The sequence below is a fragment of the Myxocyprinus asiaticus genome, chromosome 5 (assembly GCF_019703515.2).
Source record: "Myxocyprinus asiaticus isolate MX2 ecotype Aquarium Trade chromosome 5, UBuf_Myxa_2, whole genome shotgun sequence".
Lineage (NCBI taxonomy): Eukaryota > Metazoa > Chordata > Actinopteri > Cypriniformes > Catostomidae > Myxocyprinus > Myxocyprinus asiaticus.
In genome coordinates this window covers 51000606-51020493 of record NC_059348.1, presented here as the reverse complement: position 1 = coordinate 51020493, position 19888 = coordinate 51000606, and the positions used below count along the sequence as shown (strand labels likewise).

Genomic DNA, 19888 nt, shown 5'->3' with positions numbered 1-19888 from the left:
CATCATATCCTGCAACATCTGGACATACCAGAGACATATGCAAGGATCCTTTTTGTAGACTTCAGTTCGGCTTTCAACAACATAATCCCAGCTATTATTCAGACTAAATTACACCAACTCTCTGTTCCCATGTCTATCTGTCAGTGGATCACCAGCTTTCTGATGGACAGGCAGCAGCTAGTGAGATGGGAAATTCACTTCCAGCACATGCACAATCAGCACTGGTGCCCCAAGGGATGTGTGCTCTCCCCACTACTCTTCTCCCTGTATACAAATGACTGCACCACCAAGGACCCCTCTGTCAAGCTCCTGAAGTTTGCAGATGACACTACTGTCATCAGCCTCATCTAAGATGACGATGAATCTGTATACAGAAGGGAGGTTGAATGGCTGGCTCACTGGTGTAGTCAAAACAACCTGGAGCTGAACATGCTTAAAACGGTGAAGATGATTGTGGACTTTAGGAGGAACACCCCAACATTGACCCCCCTCACCACTCTAATCAGCACTGTGGAGTCATTCAGGTTCCTAGGCACTACCGTCTCACAGGACCTGAAGTGGGAGACCCACATTGACTCCATTATGAAAAAGGCTCAGCAGAGGTTGTACTTCCTTTGCCAGTGGAGGAAGTTCAACCTGCCACAGGTGCTGCTGATACAGTTCTACTCAGCAGTCATTGAGTCTGTCCTCTCCACTTCAGTAAATGTCTGGTTTGGTGAAGCTACGAAATCGGATATCAGAAGACCACAAAGGACAGAGGATTATTGGTTACCCCCTGCCATCCCTTCAAGAACTGTACACTTCCAGAGTGAGGAAAAGGGCTGGAAAAATCACTCTGGACCACACTCACCCAGCCCACTACCTTTTTGAACTGTTGCCTTCTGGTTGGCACTACAGAGCACTGAGCACCAGAACCATCAGGCACAGGAACAGTTTTTCCCTCAGGCTGTCCATCTCATGAACAGTTAAAACTGCCCCATTGAGCAATAATGTGCAGTACACAGCTTAGTCTATTTATATTTATCCAACATACCATACCTCTTCTGCCATTACATTCCCTTGCTTCTGTATATAACAGATTTGTATCTGTATATTGTAAATACGTATATATATATATATATATATATATATATATATATTGTAGTCAGAAATTTACATACACTTAGGTGTCATTAAAACTCATTTTTTAACCATTCCACACAGATTTCATATTAGCAAACTATAGTTTTGGCAAGTCGTTTAGGACAACTACTTAATATTTCCATCAATTGTTTACAGACAGATTGTTTTACTTTTAATTGACTATATCATAATTCCAGTGGGTCAGAAGTTTACATACACTAATTTTACTGTGCCTTTAAGCAGCTTGGAAAATTCCAGAAAATGATGTCAAGCCTTTACTTGGGACTGGTGCACTTCACAAAATAGATGGCATCATGAGGAAGGAAAATTATGTGGATATATTGAAGAAAAATCTCAAGACATCAACCAGGAAATTAAAGTTTGGTCACAAATGGGTCTTCAAAATGGACAATAACCCCAAGCATACCTCCAAAGTTGTGGCAAAATGGCTTAAGGACAACAAAGTCAAGGTATTGGAGTGGTCATCACAAAGCCCTGAACTCAATCCGATAGAAAATTAGTGTGAGCAAGGAGGCCTAAAAACCTGACTGTCTGGAGGAATGGGCCAAAATTCCAGCAACTTATTGTGAGAAGTTTGAGGAAAGGCTACCCAAAATGTTTGTCCCAAGTTAAACAATTTAAAGGCAATGCTACCAAATACTAACAAAGTGTATGTAAACCACTGGGAATGTGATGAAAGAAATAAAAGCTGAAATAAATCATTCTCTCTACTATTATTCTGACATTTCACATTCTTAAAATAAAGTAGTGATCCTAACTGACCTATGAGAGGGAATGTTTTCTACGAGTTTAAATGTATTTGGCTAAGGTGTATATAATCTTCTGACTTTAACTGTATATATATTTAGAGAATGCTAGTTTGGTTGTATTTACTCAGTCTACCTGTGCAATTCTTGATCCCTGAAATGTGAAATAGACTAAGACATTTTTTTAACATTCTATAAATGGACTTTAAAAACTATCAGCCGATTAATCAGTTATCAACCTTTTCCACCACCTTAGTTATCGGTATTAGCGATAAATATCATGCAACCTCTACTGATAACAATCATATTTGTTTATTTTGTATACAATACCACCTCAAAACAGTGCTAATCACCAAAACAAACATGTACCGTTGTGTAATTTCTGGTTTCCTTTATCTACGTCTGGTTTGTTAGTATGGGGGCTTTCTTCAGAAGGCCCGTTTATCCCCCCTGGCTCTGGGTTGTCCTGTCCCACCCCGTCCTGCTTCGGTTCTGATAACTCGGAGTCTTTTTTTTGCTCCTGGTTCTCTGCTGTTGCTTCCTGCTGCTCCTCCATCTCCCGTTTGGCCTTCTCCTCTGTCTCTGTTATCAAACACACAATGGGAGACGCATTATTCACTATTCACTCACAAAAAATGCGGCAAGAGTTTTCTATATCGATTTACAAAACAATAAAGAGAGTGGGTGGAAAATGGTCATGAAAAATTAATTATGACTGTTTTGGGTGGGGGGAGGGGGGCCCCTTACAATTGTCAGTGGACCTCTGGGGAAAAAAATTAAATAATTTCACACCCAAGTCATGCTGCTGTTGAGTTCCTGTTAGAGGATGTTTTAGTTAGCAACATATATCATTAGCTGCTTGTGCGCTTTTTCACCTTTAGCTGCCTGCGTCTTCCACCGCTCTCTGTTCTGAGAAACCTTCTCATTCCAGATGGCCTTAAAGTTCTTCAGGTCCACGGTAAGCAGAGAGCCATCAGAACCTGAGCTGTTCACACTGCTTCGCTTTGAATCTTCTGCAGTAATACTATTCAGGGAGAGGATAGAACAAACTATTAACTGATTCTAAATCAAAATCATAACATTACATTTGGATTAACAGCAGTACTATCCTTGTAATGAATGAATGAATGTAAACTTACAGCACTAATCTGCAGTATTACAGAGACAGAAAAGCACACTGAGTTGATCGTTTTTGTAAATCGGAAACAAACGTTTGATTTTGCTTCTTTTTTATTAAACAGATTACTAACTGAGATTTTAAGTTTCACCTGTTGCTGCTACTCCTGTCTCTCTGCTGGTGTGGAAAGTCACTGCTCTGTGTATCATATGTGTTTAAAGGTTTATCTGTGTGCAAGTGTGTGTCATCTGGGTAGAGTAATTGTCAGTTGACTAGTTAGTGCTCACTACTGTACATGTCTCATCTAATAAATATGGTCATTCACTGTAGAATTTATCCATTTAGCATCACAGCATGAAAACATCGTCACTACTCACAGACAGTTCAGGAAAAACACTCAGTTATAATGCCATTTCAAAACATGTGAAGCATTCACAAAAAAAGATGCTAAATAGAACACACTCAAAATTTCTAATGAACTTTCAGCACAGGTTCTCACACCTGTTAACACAATAATGCTATTGATTATGTAATTAACTGCGCTCCGTTTCTGGACTTCTATCGTTGCCGGACCGTCACGGTGGATAATATAATAATCCCCACTGTTGACTTCTTGCCAATAAAGTGAAAAGAGCACACAAACAAATTATCTCAAAGCTTTGTCAAACAGATGTTCCCAAGTCAATCCTTCTGTAGGCAGCCAATGGAAGAAGCAGCATCTGGGACAGGAGCGCTGTGCTTTGAGATTGGCTTCTGATAATAACATTGCTGTTTTAGACAAAACTTTAGTTTGCTTGATTATTAGGATAACCATTAACTGCACACATTGTCTGGGAAATTAAGACATCTTACAACATTCAAAAAGCAAGAATCTAACCGCATGACATGCAAGCAAGCAGTGACCGGCTACACACAAAACGCCAACCAATCGCACTTCCGCTAGCCATCCGGAAATTCCGACCACCTTGCGAAATACAGTGGACTCACTGAGAATATTGTGGATTGTTTGCAGTAGTTGTAGTTTGTAATGTTTGGAGTTTGAAGTGGTTGGAGTTTATAACGTTAGGATTTTGCAGTATTTCTTTTTATAGTTTGTAGAATGCAGTAGTGTTTGTAGTTTGCGGTGTGTGTGTGTGTGTGTGTACTTTGTAATATTTCTTGTGTTTGTAGTTTGCAGTGTTTGCAATCCTTGATATTTGCAATGTGTAGTTTGTAATGTTTGGAGTTTGTGGTGTTTCCTTTTACAGTTTGTAGAGTGTGTAGTAACTAGTTTGTAGTCTAGTTTTAATAGTTTGCAGAGTGTGTAGTTTGTAAAGTTTGGAGTTCATAATGTTTGGAGTTTGTGGTTTTTCTTTTTTTATAGTTTGTAGAATGTGTAGTTTGTAATATTTCTAGAGTGTGTAATTTGTTGTGCTTGTAGTTTGGAATGTTAGGCGTTTGTAGTGCTTTTTATAGGTTGTAGAGTTTGTAGTTTACAGTTTGTGTAGTTTGGAATGTTTCTATAGTGTGTAGTTTGTTGTGTTTGTAATGTTTGAAATTTGTAGTGTGTAGTGTAGTTTGTAATATTTATATTATATTTATGCATTTGGCAGACGCTTTTATCCAAAGCGACTTACAGTGCAGTTATTACAGGGACAATCCCCCCGGAGGAACCTGGAGTTAAGTCAAGGATGCAATGGTGGTGGCTGTGGAGATCGAACCAGCAACCTTCTGATTACCAGTTCTGTGCTTTAGCCCACTGGGCCATCATGCAGTTTGCATTTTTTGTCATGCTTGACATCTGCAGCGCTTAAATGTAGTGTTTGGAGTTTATAATGTAAAGAGTTTGTAGTGTTTCTTTTTCATAGTTTACAGTGTATAGTTTGTAATTTTTGAAGTTTAGTGTTTGGAGTTTATAATGTTTGTGATGTTTTCTTTTTATAGTTTGTAAAGGTTAAGGTTTGAAGTGTAGTGTTTGGAGTTTGTAATGTTTCTAGACTGTGTAGTTTGTGTTTGCAGTTTATAATGCTTGGAGTTTGTAGTGTTCCTAGTTTCTAGTGTGTATTTCATGGACTTTGTAATTTGCAGTATTGTGAGATTGAAGCACATGTAGACTGAATGTTTGAAGTTTTCTGTGTTTGTAATTTGTTGTGTATAGTGACCGTAGTTTGTTGGCTGCGTATGTGTGTGTGTAGTTCATCCACTATTGACTACAAAATACTCCTTGGCCACATTCACAGAGCAGCAGAATACAGTTGTCAGTCCTGTTTGAGTGCTTAATAAACCTTTTCACAGACTGTGATGACGCATTTCCACCTTATTTATCAGCGTAAATCTCGCAATTTTTTTTGTATTTTACATTTTTTAAATATTGAGTGTAAATTTATAACATTATGCTTTGTGTTGTATTACCCTGGAATTCATTTTAAAAACGAATTACCACAGCTGTGAGGGGGTTTCTATTACAGCTACTGAGAGAGTGACAGTAAATTTGGCATCTTCTCCCATTTTACTGTCTTAATCCACCGCTCTCTATTTTCTTCCTCTTCTGGAAAGTCATTCAAACGAAATAGTGGATTTTTTCTTTTGCTCTTGGAGAAAATGGGTAAGTGAAAATAACAATTGCTGTGATCTCCCATTCACTCCTGTTTCCTGCTGTCAAAGTTTACCCTGCAAACGTTTACTTCCGTGTTTCAAAACCCAGAGTGTGAAAAAGGATAATACGGTTACATTCACAGACAACTCAGTTAGAGTGACAACCGCATTCTATAACCGAACTGACACCCCAGGCAACAGTTTTCCTCCATGGGTGGTGGATTAAATTACTCTTTACATTTTATTAAATAGTTCATCTTTTATCACAGTTCTGTTGTTCTGCTGGCTGTTGAGCTGCTGCTGCTTTGTGAAATTTCTATGAACCTTCTGTATATTTTCACCCTCAATTTGTTTGTATACCATTTCAATTTGTTACATTTACGGTATATTCAGTAGTCCTTCATATGTACAGGATGCATTTTTTGCTAAAAGAAAAAAAAACTACTTTTTAAGATGCAGTTGTCACGGAACTACATTCCTACCCTAATACCTAGCCTAATTTATACAATGTAAGAAGCCGTATTTTTTCACCTAAAGAAACGAAAGCATCAAAAGCAACTAAAGCATAAATGAGCTTTTTATTAAAGCAGCGTATGAAAAATGATGCTCTCCAGGATAAAAGAAAAAGACTGACCTGCGGAATCCAGCAAGACCAGAGTTTGATGCCTCCTCGATCAGTGGCGTGACAATCTTCTCTGTCATGTCAGTCAAAACCGTAAACGTGGGGACAACGATGAAGTCAATGAACCCTACAGGAAATTACATACTAATGTCATTTTTTGGTGCAAATGTGTTTCACCACGCTGAACTTGATAAACAGCTGTTTGAATAACAAACCTGACTTGAATTAAAGACCCACTCGACTCTGATATTTATAATCATGACACTTTCCGGGGCATCATTTCTAACAGGTAAGTTATGCATTTTAGTCATTGCAGTATCAACAGGCTGTTTATTAAAGGAACAGTTCACCTTATCAAGAAAATGTAGATATCTTTGGCTTTCTGTCTTCAGTGCAACACAAAAGGAGACAAGTTCAGACGACTCATTTCCATTTAAGTCAATGGGGATTTGGGGACAGAGGTTGTTAAGCAATATAAAACGTACCATAAAAGTTAAATAAATGTGCCATGACAGTGATCCATAAATACAAAGCTATCATATGACTTCAGAGGACTTGAAATATAGTGCACAAGATGTCTGGACTACTTTTATGGTGCTTTTTGCCCTTTTTGGAGCTTGACAGTCCCTCGTCTATATGCTTTCATTGGATGGAAAAGAGCAGCACTGATATTCTTCAAAACATCTTACTTTGTGTTCCACTGAAGAAAGAAACAGGTTTGTAATGACATGAGGGTGTGTTAATTATGATTTATTCAGGAGAACTAACTCACCGATCTGGGATTGGGCCACCATAGTGGACTTGCGGTCACACAGAGGTGAGAAAGGTAGACCAAGTTCTGCTTCCTTATCACCCTGAAAAAGAACAAATACATAATTGCACTGCATTGCTATAATAACGAATTACAAACTATAGTTTCATGGGAAATTTATGGCAAATATATAGCACAATAATTAACATAAGCTTACCAGCACAGCTACAAAAATGTGAAGTATTAAAAAGTCATACTGTACTGCACATCTTCAAAACAGAGCTAAATTTAATGTCGCAGCAAAACTGCTGTAGCAGTCTGAGCCTCAATAAGCAATGTCAGCACAGTCTGTTGCCCGCAAGTGTTCTGACTGAGGTACAGAAACTAGTAACTTGCCAGACTCCAACTACAGTATATGCTTATGAAATGTCAGATTCAAACATGGCTGACAGGCAGTTGCAGCACTAATTTGGTTCTGAAAGATTAGATTTATATATATATATATAAGGCATTTGTAAACATTTCATGAATGCTGGCTAAAATAAACTGTCAAGCTTTTTTTGTTTGGCCCGCTTCAGCTGTCAGGATTGATGTGCCTCCTGGAGTGTACAACTGCTAGAACAATGCTGCTCACACACACAGGAATATTTCCCATCCTCTAAATCTGTCAATCAGTCAAAGCATATTTATGTAGCCCACTCTGTGCTGAATAGAATCAGTTAGTGTGCTTTATAAAGCCTAATTTATACATGGAAGAAGCCGAACAATCTACAGCACCCAAGTTGTGTGGCGTCGTTTTAAAACTGGTTCGTGAAAATTTGTTCTGCCGGGTGAAAACTGTATGAGAAATAATGATAAGTGATGACTGCCTTATTAAACACCACTAAGGGCGCAACAGTCGGGTTCCAGAAGTAAAAAATCCCATTCATTTTTTTCCATAGAGGAATCCCATTTTCCATTTTTTCCATTGAGTTTTAACGATAACTTATTAATAAACTAGGGCTGGGAAATTTTACGCGTTAATTTATAAGATTAATAGTTGACAGTTTAATGCAAAACAACAACTACAAAAAACGTGATTAATGCTGTATCGTTTTTTTTTTTTTTTTCACTTCCTGAAACTTCACTATGTTTTTCCCCACTTCCTGTGGCTAAAATTGCCACATATACATTTCCAGCATGTACACGCTCAACTGCAAATCTTAGCACAGAAACTGACTGTGTGCAGCAGTGCATGCTTAACTAATTATGTGTGACGCATTTCCCGGGCATAATAAACACTGTAGCTTATTAACTGTATAGAGAATGGTGATTTTACCCGCAAGCGCTGAGCCAGGTGTGAGAGAGATATGGGAAATCTGCCTTATCTCTTCGCATCACCCGAAAATGCTAACTCACTTTCACCTGAACCAGTGTCAAAAGCGAAACCGCGCGAGATGAGCGTGACAGAGACTGAACGGCAGACAGAGGAATAATAGACTTTAAACATTAGCAAAATAAACTTCAGCATTCAAATTGTTTTATATCTGTATGTATTGTGTCTAATAATGCACTAGCAATGTACACTTAAGTTCATCTTGCCAATAAAGCTCAATATGAATTGAATCTGCCCATTTGATCCTATTATTAAAAGAGTCTACTGGAAAATGCCAGAAGATCGCGATTAATCAGAAAACTGTCCGAGTAATTAGTTACATTTTTTTATTGATTTTCAATCCTCAAATAAACCCTTAAAGACCTACAGTGAGCTCCGAGGTTGTCAATGGTATAAGCAATCAGTCACTTTATTTCAACGTAATTTAAAAAAATAGTGTTTAATAGCTGAATTCCTTGTGAAGAACTACACTAACCATGATCCTGAGGGGAAAATCCACCAATCAAGAGAATTGCGGCAAACAAATCGCGGCAAAAGAGCCAAGCAGCGACCGCGCACTGCAAATGACGCAAACGAGTCGGTCTCCCTACACTCCCAAATGACTTAATATTAGCTTATATCTTTTTTCTTTTTTTATCCCCTTTTCTGCCAGTTTGGAATGCCCAATTCCCACTACTTAGTAGGTCCACATGGTGGCACTGTTACTCACCTCAATCCAGGTGGTGGAGGACAAGTCTCAGTTGCCTCCGCTTCTGTCAATCTGTGCATCTTATCACGTGGCTCTTTTTGCATGACACTGCGGAGACTCACAGCATGTGGAGGCTCATGCTGCTCTCCGCGATCCACACACAACTTACCACGCGCCCCATTGAGAGCGAGAACCACTAATCGCGACCATGAGGAGGTTACCCCATGTGACTCTACCCTCCCTAGCAACCGACCCAATTTGGTTGCTTAGGAGACCTGGCTGGAGTCAGTCAGCACACCCTGGATTCAAACTCGCGACTCCAGGGGTGGTAGTCAGCGTCAATACTCGCTGAGCTACCCAGGCCCCTAATATTAGCCTATATCTGAATATTTTGCAATATAGTTTAAATATATTTATTCTATACTTATAATCAACAGTTTTATATTTTTCTGATGTTTTTAACACTTCATAAGATTGCACCTTTGTCTTTTTGTCTGAATTTCAAATAGTTATTTACTTAAAATCTAAATTTGTAATGTTGTGATTTGCCTCATGGCTTAGAACTCTTTTTACGAAGTACTTTATGAAATCCCTATGGAAAAAATGAAGGGGAAAAACACTTCTGGAACAAAGATGGCAGAAGAAAATAGGTGGGCACTGTTGCACTCTACTGGAGCAAAACAAAATGCATGTACTGTATATGAAGTTGTTTTCAATTTTTAGAGATGATCTCTAATTGTAACAGTGCATTTTCATTGATAAGTCACATGGTTGTAATGTGCCACAGTTTTATTTCAGGACTGCTCGATTTGGTGGTGAAATCTAGGTTGATTTATTAGGTGTAAACATGCTTGAATGACATGATTCTCCACATGCTCTCATTTCTGCGGTCTGATAATCCTCACGCAGGCTTATGCATGATTGGATGAAAGGGCAATCAGAACAGAACAGGAAGAGAACCAAGAGAGGATTAAAAAACAAGGTACAAGATTACATTTTTCTTTGCATGTCCTGATCTTCTCACACATACACGAATGAAAACACTTGTTGAAAGTGTTTGAACAACAAACATGCATTTAACCTGTCTGAAAAACTCCTCCAGCAGTGATGTAGTCCAGCGGTGATGCAGATCCCAGTTTTTAGCTGGATGACTAATGTCGGCCGTGTGTAACAGCAGAGACAGGGCTTTGGGTTTGTCAATTCTGTGCGAGGAGAACACACACAAGTTTGTTTTTCTATTAAAGTATTATACTGTCGTTACATTTTGCATACCCTTAACCTAACATTCAGAGAAACTTTCTGCATTTTAGATTTTCATCAAGGCATTATTTAGTATGTTTATTAAGCCATTTCCTTGTGGCTCATTGTTTAAATTAACACGTTTCCTCAAGAAATTCAGATAAGATCTCAGCAATGTGTCAAACTAGGCTCAGATTTGCCAAGATACCAAAGTCTGCCATAAAAAGTTCAAAGATCTCAATATGAAATCAAACATTTCTCAGCAAATTCTTCCAAGACCATATAACCTGAGCCATGCTCTCCACAATAACTGTATAATTGTATACTCTTAGGTTATGTGAACAATTGTCTAATTTGTTTCTATTTGATTTTTAGACTTTTAGGAGCAAAGTCTCATCTCATCTGGTCTCCATGAGATAAGACTTTTATTAGATTAAATTGATATTTAAATGAAACAACATGTGTTGTTATGAAATAGCATGCTCCCCTGCTGAAAAAAACACATCCTTTTGTTGGTTTTAGCTGGTCTCCCAGTTTGGTCAGGTTTGTCGAGTTTGCTGGTATTAAAGGGTTTTTTGGGTACCTGTCAGCTGGTTAGGCCGGAAGACAATTTGGAAGACCAGGTAGTGAACAGAACAGTTTTAACAGAAGAATTACTGTAAGTGCTTTTATAAAATTATAAGCTTTACATTTCTGCCTTTAACCCCTCCAAAAATTGGCCCCATTCACTTCCATTGTAAGTGCTCCAATGTAACCTCTATTTTTTCTTTTTTTAAATAATAATTTATAATAATAATTATAATAATTTAATAATAATTTTCTTTATTTATCACACATTATACATTTGCACATATACAGTGAAATTCTTCTTTTTCACATATCCCAGCTAGGCTGGGGTCAGAGTGCAGGGTCAGCCATGATACGGCGCCCCTGGAGCAGATAGGGTCAAGGGCCTTGCTCAAGGGCCCAACAGTGGCATCTTGACAGTGCTGGGGCTTGAACCCCTGACCTTCTGATCAGTAACCCAGAGCCTTAACCGCTGAGCTACCACTGCCCTATCTAAAGGAGGGATGAGTCAAAATAAATTTTTGTGGTGATCAACATTATGCCACAAATGCTGTCGATTGAGTTGGTTTTGTTTTTCAGTTGGGTCTGACCAATAACATTTTCCTCTGTGGAGACACACACACACACACACACAAAAAGGTGACAGACATCAGTGAAGCATGTCTGATATAAGTTTGTAAAGGTTTCTCACCCCTCAGGCAGTTGAAGGAAGTTCTTCATGGCTTTGACCTGCTGGAAGTGGCAGGACATGTCGGTGGCCAAAACCATCTCCACCACCAGTGCCCTGAGCTCTCTAAAACACAAACGCAGAAAGAAACTACACTCACTGTCCTCACCGAAGAAAGGTAATGTGTTCCGCTTCAAAGTGTGAGGATAATAGTGTTCTTTCTGAAAGAGACAAATCATTTCGGTCTCTGCTGTGCTATACAACTTGACAGAAGTTTCATCCAACTTTCTCTTGTGTTCAGCTGAGAACAGCACATTTAAAAAACATTTCGGCACTTTATTGTTACTAAACCATATCACGATTATGGGTGGGAATCAGCAGGGACCTTGCGATATGATGCCGATATCTGGGTCGCAATACAATAATATTGCGATTTTTGTTGTTGTTGTTAAAACTGATATATTGCCACCTTTTACTCACTCATGTATTGGTATGGCAAAACCACCAGTTTTTTTATTTTTATTTCACTTGGTTTAACCACGATGGGCATCTTTGTGTCATGGAACACGACAAATGTTGGTTATGCGGCTGTTTACGGAAACCTCAATATCTCGGCTCAGGATGGTCCTAGCTCCTTGGAACAAAAACGGATTTCTAGAGCACATTACAAGGTAAAGGTACATATATAATTGCACAACATAAACATTCTTGTCCCTTAGACTTAGAACTTAAGTCCTAATGTAATACTCAAGATTGCTCAAAATCCACATTTATGGACAATTTATAATGAGAAGGGTTTGAGTCTCAGTCTTAATTTTTTTTAGGGGGTACCTAGGTAAGTATAGCGTGCATGCAGAACATTTCAGGTTTGAGACTTCTCTTTTTTATTTATTTTTTATGGGGATGAGAAAGTGCAATTTTTTTTAAATTCCCCTCACTTTCGGGTTGAATATCTCTGGTGTGGGACCAGATAGGAACCTGAAATATTAACAGAAATAAGTCCTCTATAGTAGCATTCTTCTGTAAAAATGCTGAGTTTGAGACTCCAGTTGTTACAGAGCTAGGGCTAGTAGAAATCTGGGGAAAAGCCTACTTTATACATGCATTTTGAGAAATGAGCAGATGTAATATAAGCATAACAAATAACAAAAATGAACAGTATTTTACATGTTTACATGTACATGTTTTATTAGAAGCTGTGAGATTTCCTCACTCAGTCTCTCTGAAATGTTGTGGGAGCGTCCGTTGACAGTAGTCAATTCGGCAGGTGTCAGTTTTCTGAGAACATTGTTCATGACAACCCACACTTTGTCCTCAGTAGATATTTTAAATGATGTTCTTGGTCCAGGTGGGTGGAAGAATTGTACAAAAATATCACAGTTTTCCCACACTGATGTCCTCAACCGATGGTGTGTCTTTAACGCATTGAGTTTCTCAGCCAGAGAAACAGAGAATTCATCCATAGGGAGAACGACAGTGATCATATCTGCTCTGTCAGTCATAACCCACTGCATAAAGGTGATGTTATCAGGAAGTGTGTCATCTTTGTCTGACTCTTCAAGCATCTGCAGTAAGGCCTCTATACTTGTATAATGGTCACACTTGTTGAGCATGCAGTCATAACTGTTTATGTCACAGACTATAAGTTCCAGCAGGTCCTTGTAGTTCACTTATAGCTTTGCTGACTCAATCATCAGCTTGATCTGATGTTGTGTGCAGACACAGACAGTGTAATTTTTTGAAGAACCCTGTGATAGATCATGCTTCACTGTTGCCATTGTAGTAACGTTTTAGACCTCATTGACAAGCATAAGCTATTGTATGTCAATCATAAACATAATTACTGTAAAATACTGTTCATTTTCATTATTTGTTATGCTTAAATTACTTCTGTTCATTTCTCAAAATGCATGAATAAAGTACGCTTTTCCCCAGATTTCTACTAGCCCTAGCTCTGTAACCAGTGGAATCTCAAACTCAACATTTTTACAGCAGAATGCCACTTTAGAGGACTTATTTCTGTGAAAAGTTCAGGTTCCTATCTGGTCCCACACCAGAGATATTCAACCCGAAGTTGAGGGGAATTTTAAAAAATTGCGCTTTCTCGCCCCCATAAAAAAATAAATAAATAAGCGAAGTCTCAAACCTGAAATGCTCTGCATGCACACTATACTTAGCTAGGTACCCCCTAAAAAAAATTAAGACTGAGACTCAAACCCTTCCCATTATAAATTGTCCCTAAATGTGGAACTTTGAGCAATCTTGAGCATTAAACTCGGACTTAAGTTCTAAGTCTAAGGGACAAGAATGTTTATGTTGTGCAATTATATATGTACCTGTACCTTGTAATGTGCTCTAGAAATTCGTTTTTGGTCCAAGGAGCTAGGACCATCCTGAGCCAAGATATTGAGGTTTCCATAAACAGCTGCAAAACCAACATTTGTCGTGTGCCATGACACAAAGATGGCCGTCGTGGTGAAACCAAGTAAAATAAAAATAAAAAACTGGTGGTTTTGCCAAACCAATACATAGAGGTAATCACTAAAAAAAAACAGGAAAATTAAAAATGGTCAAGCAACCAACTTAACAATTATGGGACCACTTGAGATGGACTGACCCTTTGGTCAAATAATTGGAAATACCAATTTCTTTTCACCCCACCTGTAATCGTGATATGTAGTTTTATAAATTCATTCTGTCTTGCAGACAAAGAAGTGAGATGATGATGAAACTAAACAGAATAATGGATTTGAAATGCTGCTGTACCTCCAGTCGTCTTTGGAGAGGTTGTACAGGATGTTCATCTCATCATCGTCCTGCAGCAGTCGATAGGCCGCGCTCACGTGGTGACTCTCCAGCACAGAACGATCATTGTACAGGATGGCTGTGTCCGACCTGACAGAATAAACATACTCCCACTACATGCAGCTTTCATATGGATTCTGGTCAAACAAAATTGACTTAGAAGCATTTAACTGAAATTAAATGTAGCCTTTGGGTAGCTGACATGCAGCACACTACAGTGTGGCATGCCATACTCCATCTGAAACTATTTCAAACAGCATTATTCTTATTTTTGTATGGTAAAATAATTATGCATGTACAGTAGTTTTAGAGCTCACTGAAAATACAATTGTCTCACTTCAGGAAAATTACAGTGAACTGCAAAGCAGCAGAAAGGTGATTGAATATGGTGGGAAAACTGAAAGACGGCAAAAAAGTATCGATTTTTACATTTTTGAAATGAAATGTGAGTGGTGCTTGCCCATGCAAAACTCTCCACCATGACGTTGGAACGTTTAGGGTGGTTGCCAGTGCATTGCTATGTGGTTGCTAGGGTGTTCTGTTTGGTTTCTGGATGGTTGCTTGTTGGTCCAAGTCAAAAGAGCCAACTCACAAATCTTTATGGTGTTCTGGTCTCTAGATATGGCTCAGGTCCCTCCCCATCAATGCAAGTCTATGGGATTTATCATCTGCCAGGCCAAAAATTTTAAGTATAAGCACGCCTTTCCTAAACAAGATGCATGATTTGAGCTATTATTCATGACTTTAGCACAAATGGTGCCGGATGATTTACATGCTGAAGTTTAATACTCTGGGTTAGGGGTTTGTTCAAATCCCTAATCATCAATATGAGCAATAGTAATTGTGATGCTCACCTTAGCAAGCACAATACTGTAAATACACACTTTCCGTTAATGTTGAAAAAGTTCACGTCCATGTTATTTGGTAGCCGTGTGTGTCAGCATGTACAAATATGCCCACAATTGAATCCAAATATTTGAAAACAAAACCAAGGAAAAATCTCTCTTAGCCTTCAAGGTGGGTTTAGATTATTTAACTCATTCTAATGTCACAAAACTTATGTTTTTCTTTTATTCCCCTTTCCCCATTCATCTCATTTGTCCCTGGTTAGGTTTTATTAAAAAAGGCAATCTATCTCTCTCTTTCATGCTAGTCTCATTTGGCCTGCTCACACTGAGGTATTGTGACCGTAGGCTATGTTTGTCAGCGTAGGTGGTTGATGAATGTCTCGCCCTTTGGCTCCCAGTGCTCACATGCCGTTACCTGGTCTGTATGTGGAAGTTGTTTGTGGTCCCTGTGTGCTCATAGTCATGGACGGCAGCAGCAAAAAGCATAGCAAAAATCTCCAACTCTGTCAGCCAGTGCTGGAGAGAAGAGAACCGAAAGGAAGAAAAATCAGTTGTTTTTCCAAGACAGCAATGAGATTAAACGGAGTAAATGGAGACTTTTCCTGGAGTCTCCTGCTTCTTAGATTTTTGCCCCCAAGAAAAAGACCCCAATAATCTGATATATCTGTCTCCTCTAGAGTTTTAAAAGAGATCTCAACCATGTCAGAAGAGACGAGATGAGACAAGACAATGAGACAATGAAAGGTTACATTTGAATGAGAATGAAAGCTGAGATGACGACACAAAACAAAATGAGATAAGACCAGATGAGAAGGGACAAGATGAGAGAAGAGAACAGAAGAGGAGAGGAGAATGAAAGGTGAGGAGAAGAGAAGAGCTGAAATGAGACAAGACGAGATGAGAAGAGAAAAGATCAGACAAGATGAGAGAGTGAAAGGAGAAGAGGAGAGAAGAGAATGAAACGTGAGAAGATATATGACAAAATCAAACAAGATTAGATCAAACGAGACAAGATGAAACAAGATGAGAGAATGAAAGGTGATTAGAAGGGAAGAGATTGAAGGATGTGTATTCATCAACCTGTCACATGTCCGACATAATCATACAGGCCTATCAAATCAAGTTAAAACTTGTTTTTGCAATAATTCAGAAAGAACCTGCATAATTTCTTAACTGTAAACCATAGATATTCTTTTATAATAACATTTAGTAACATCGACAAACAATATCATATCATATAATGCTTAAAAGATTATTAAAACTGCACCGCTAGCCATATCCACCATTGAAATCTGATGCTCAAAATAACCTGGAAGCTTGGTTGCCTGTGGTGTGATGTCAGATTAATTTCACCTGTACACATAATTTTGCATGTATCTCAATATACTGAATTGTGCCATATGTATTGTGATGCGTATCAAGACATGGTTGATCATATCCAGCCCTAATGTATAGATTTAAAACGAGCAACACAATGCAATGTAACAAAACTGGTTTGCTGCCATTGTAAGTATTATAATAATAAGTAGTGGTCTACATCGCAAGTGTAGAAACAATGCAAACATGATGTATGTATTGTGTGTACAGTAAGTACCAATACTTCCAATTTAGGCATTTAAAATGTATAGTTCACCCAAAAATGAAAACCCATATGACTCTCTGTGGAGAGCGCAGGGGGCATGGCCAAGCGATGAGGGACAGCTGGGGGAGGCGGAGAGAGATGCATGAAGCCTGTCTGTGTCTGTGTGTGTCTTTATGTTTATACGTAGCTGGCTGAAAAGCAGTGCGTGTTTTTGTTTTGTTACACACTGAAAAGTGTTTATTAAATGTCTGACGTGGATTGTTCACCCGGTCCCCGCTTCCTCCTTTCCACATTGAGAACCTGATTTGCCACACTCTCTTTCTTCCGGGGAACACAAAATGAGATGTTTCACTTTGTATGGAAAACAAGATGCAATGCAAGTGAATGGTAACTGAGGCTAACACTCTGCCTAACACCTTTTGTGCTCCAGAGAAGAGGGTTATGAACAACATGAGAGTGAGTAAAGGATTACAGAATTTCCATTTTTGGGTGAACTATTCCTTTAAGTGTGTTTGAGCTTACCACCATCCCTGTCTTGAGAAGCAGGTAGTGCACCGTCTGTGTGACGTCAGCTGCATGTATCAGGTTGTGGTACGGGTTTTTATGTTTACTGTAACCTACTTCCAGAGCCTCCACAAACGAGACCAGCGCTGAGATGGGGATCTGTCGGAAACACAACTTTATGAACTCTGATGTAAACCATTACAGGCATAACCTCTCACTATAGAAGATTTTCTTCACCTTGAAGCGAGTAATGAGGTCGTATCTGGTGAGGAGCTCATAAAAGATGAATTTCAGCGAGTGCTCGCCGCTCGCATCGTTCAGAGCAAATACATCAAACGACCACTTGTCCACATGCTGAGAGAAAAAAACAGAGACACAAATTCAGATACAGCAAACATTATGTACGCTAATCATGTATAGTGGTAATAGACCTTTATAGGAATAGTTCACCCCAAAACTATTTATTTTATTTACTTATTATAGGGCTGTTGATTTATTGCATTTTCATGTGACTACTATCTATTAAAAATAACGCTTTAAAAAGTAACACTATTAATTACGCCCCGACCTGTATGTAAATTGTGTAAAAAGGAATGCTTCTACTATTGGAGCAATTCAAGCTTGATGTACCAACTTGATGCAGTAGGGGGCAGTCAAGGCAACTGCTCAGCCTTCCACATAGGCGCTTTTGTGCTCAAAGACAGCTGGACCGAGCTGGGCTCTCGTAACACGTTTTTCAAAGTTTCAAACTACAGTCAACTTCGCACATAATCCTAAAAACACAGCGCTGAAAACTAGTGAGACAAGATGCAACCAAATTGAGACGCTCCAAAAGCACCCACCTGATGCACAAATACACAGACCATCAATTAAACAGAGCAGAGGGATGTAGGCCAATAATAGGGCTATGTTTAATAGAAATAAAACAAACAGTATTTTGACTTTAAGACACCTTTTGTATTTTCTAAATGCTTCACTTGTCTGTTGCCACAATATATGTCTATGATTTCATGTAATTGAATTTTCTCAATTCTAATATTTAATATATATTACATATAATTATTTTAATTATTATATTCTACATTACCTTTACTTGGAGCCTTTCACAGTATACATACATATATACATATATATACACACACACACACACACACACACACACACACATATATATATATATATATATATACGATTAAAAATCAGATAAAAATGTTTTATCGATTGACAGCCCTAATTTATTATCATTTACTAAGGCCATATCCAAACTAATAATTTTTTGTTTAAAAATGCATTAATTTCACTATGTTTACGCTTCTCATCCACACATGAACTGTGTTTTCCTCCACTGAAAAGGGAGCGTTTTGAAAATCGCATACTAATACTGAATTAGTTTGGATGTGGCCCAAACCTGATGTTGTTCAAATCCCGTATGGCTTTCTTCTTTGGAACACAAAAGATGTTTTAAAGAATGTCCACACTGCTATTTTTCATGCTACATTCTGACCAGGGGCTGCCAAGCTCCAAAAATGTCTTCTGAAGCTATATGATAAAAAGCGCAAGCGAGATTTGAGATCTTGTAATTATTATACAGTATATATACTATATATCAAAAATTACTGTATATATTAATAGTAGTATTAATTATGATTTTGTATAAATCATTAATAATAATAATAATATAATTATCAATTATGGTGGAGCCAAAGATTTTCAGCAAATAACAGCATAAATTTTATTCTGTTCCTCACACAAAGCTATCATATACACTCAGTGAGCACTTTATTAGGAACACCTGTACACCTACTTATGTTATTATCTAATCAGCCAATCATGTGGCAGCAGTGCAATGCATAAAATCATTCAGATACAGGTCAGGAGCTTCAGTTAATGTTCACATCAACCATCAGAATGGAGAAAAATTTGATCTCAGTGATTTGGACTGTGGCATGATTGTTGGTGCCAGACGGGCTGGTTTGAGTATTTCTGTAACTGCTGATCTCCTGGGATTTTCAAGCACAACAGTCTCTAGAGTTTACTCAGAATGGTGCCAAAAACAAAAAAACATCCATTGAGCGGCAGTTCTGTGGATGGAAATGCCTTGTTGATGGAGAGGTCAACGGAGAATGGCCAAACTGGTTCGAGCTGACAGAAAGGCTACGGTAACTCAGATAACCACTCTGTACAATTGTAGCGAGCAGAATAGCATCTCAGTCAGCCAAGAACAGAAAGCTGAGGCTGCAGGGGGCCTTCCATCTGTGTGCATGGCTGATTAGATAATCGCACAAATAAGTAGGTGTTCAAGTGTACACTAATAAAGTGGTAACTAAGTGTAGTTTCAAGAGACTTGAAATATAGTGCACAAGGTATTTTTTTTTTTTTTTTTTTTGCCTTTTTGGAACTAATCCCTCTTTATTTTTATTTTCGCTGAACGTATAAGAGCAGTCAGGACACTCTACACTTCATATGTGTTTGGAACAAAATAAGGGTGAGTAAATAATGACAACATTTTATGTTTGGGTGAACTATTACTTTAAGAGGAAAGTATTTTTAAAAGCCTTTTTTTAAAAGTGAGAAACAAAGGGAGAGAAGCAGAAAAATAATAACAAATAAGGATGTTTATTTATACGAATGGAAAAATGCATGTGTATGTGTGTGTGTGT

The 19888-nt window shown here is 38.3% G+C and overlaps 1 protein-coding gene across 1 annotated transcript in view; it reads right to left on the bottom strand.

Moving 5' to 3' along the window:
• Positions 1-19888, bottom strand: part of LOC127441635 (dual specificity calcium/calmodulin-dependent 3',5'-cyclic nucleotide phosphodiesterase 1C-like) — a 99596-nt gene that overhangs the window by 2981 nt on the left and 76727 nt on the right. Inside the window, exons 7-16 of the mRNA XM_051699251.1 lie at positions 17466-17582; positions 17247-17387; positions 15558-15658; positions 14256-14384; positions 11514-11615; positions 10098-10218; positions 6975-7056; positions 6211-6329; positions 2765-2945; positions 2259-2465 (exon numbers count right to left, since the gene is read on the bottom strand). Of these exons, the coding sequence (XP_051555211.1) occupies positions 2259-2465; positions 2765-2945; positions 6211-6329; positions 6975-7056; positions 10098-10218; positions 11514-11615; positions 14256-14384; positions 15558-15658; positions 17247-17387; positions 17466-17582 (1300 nt within the window). The remainder of the gene's footprint in view (positions 1-2258; positions 2466-2764; positions 2946-6210; positions 6330-6974; positions 7057-10097; positions 10219-11513; positions 11616-14255; positions 14385-15557; positions 15659-17246; positions 17388-17465; positions 17583-19888) is intronic.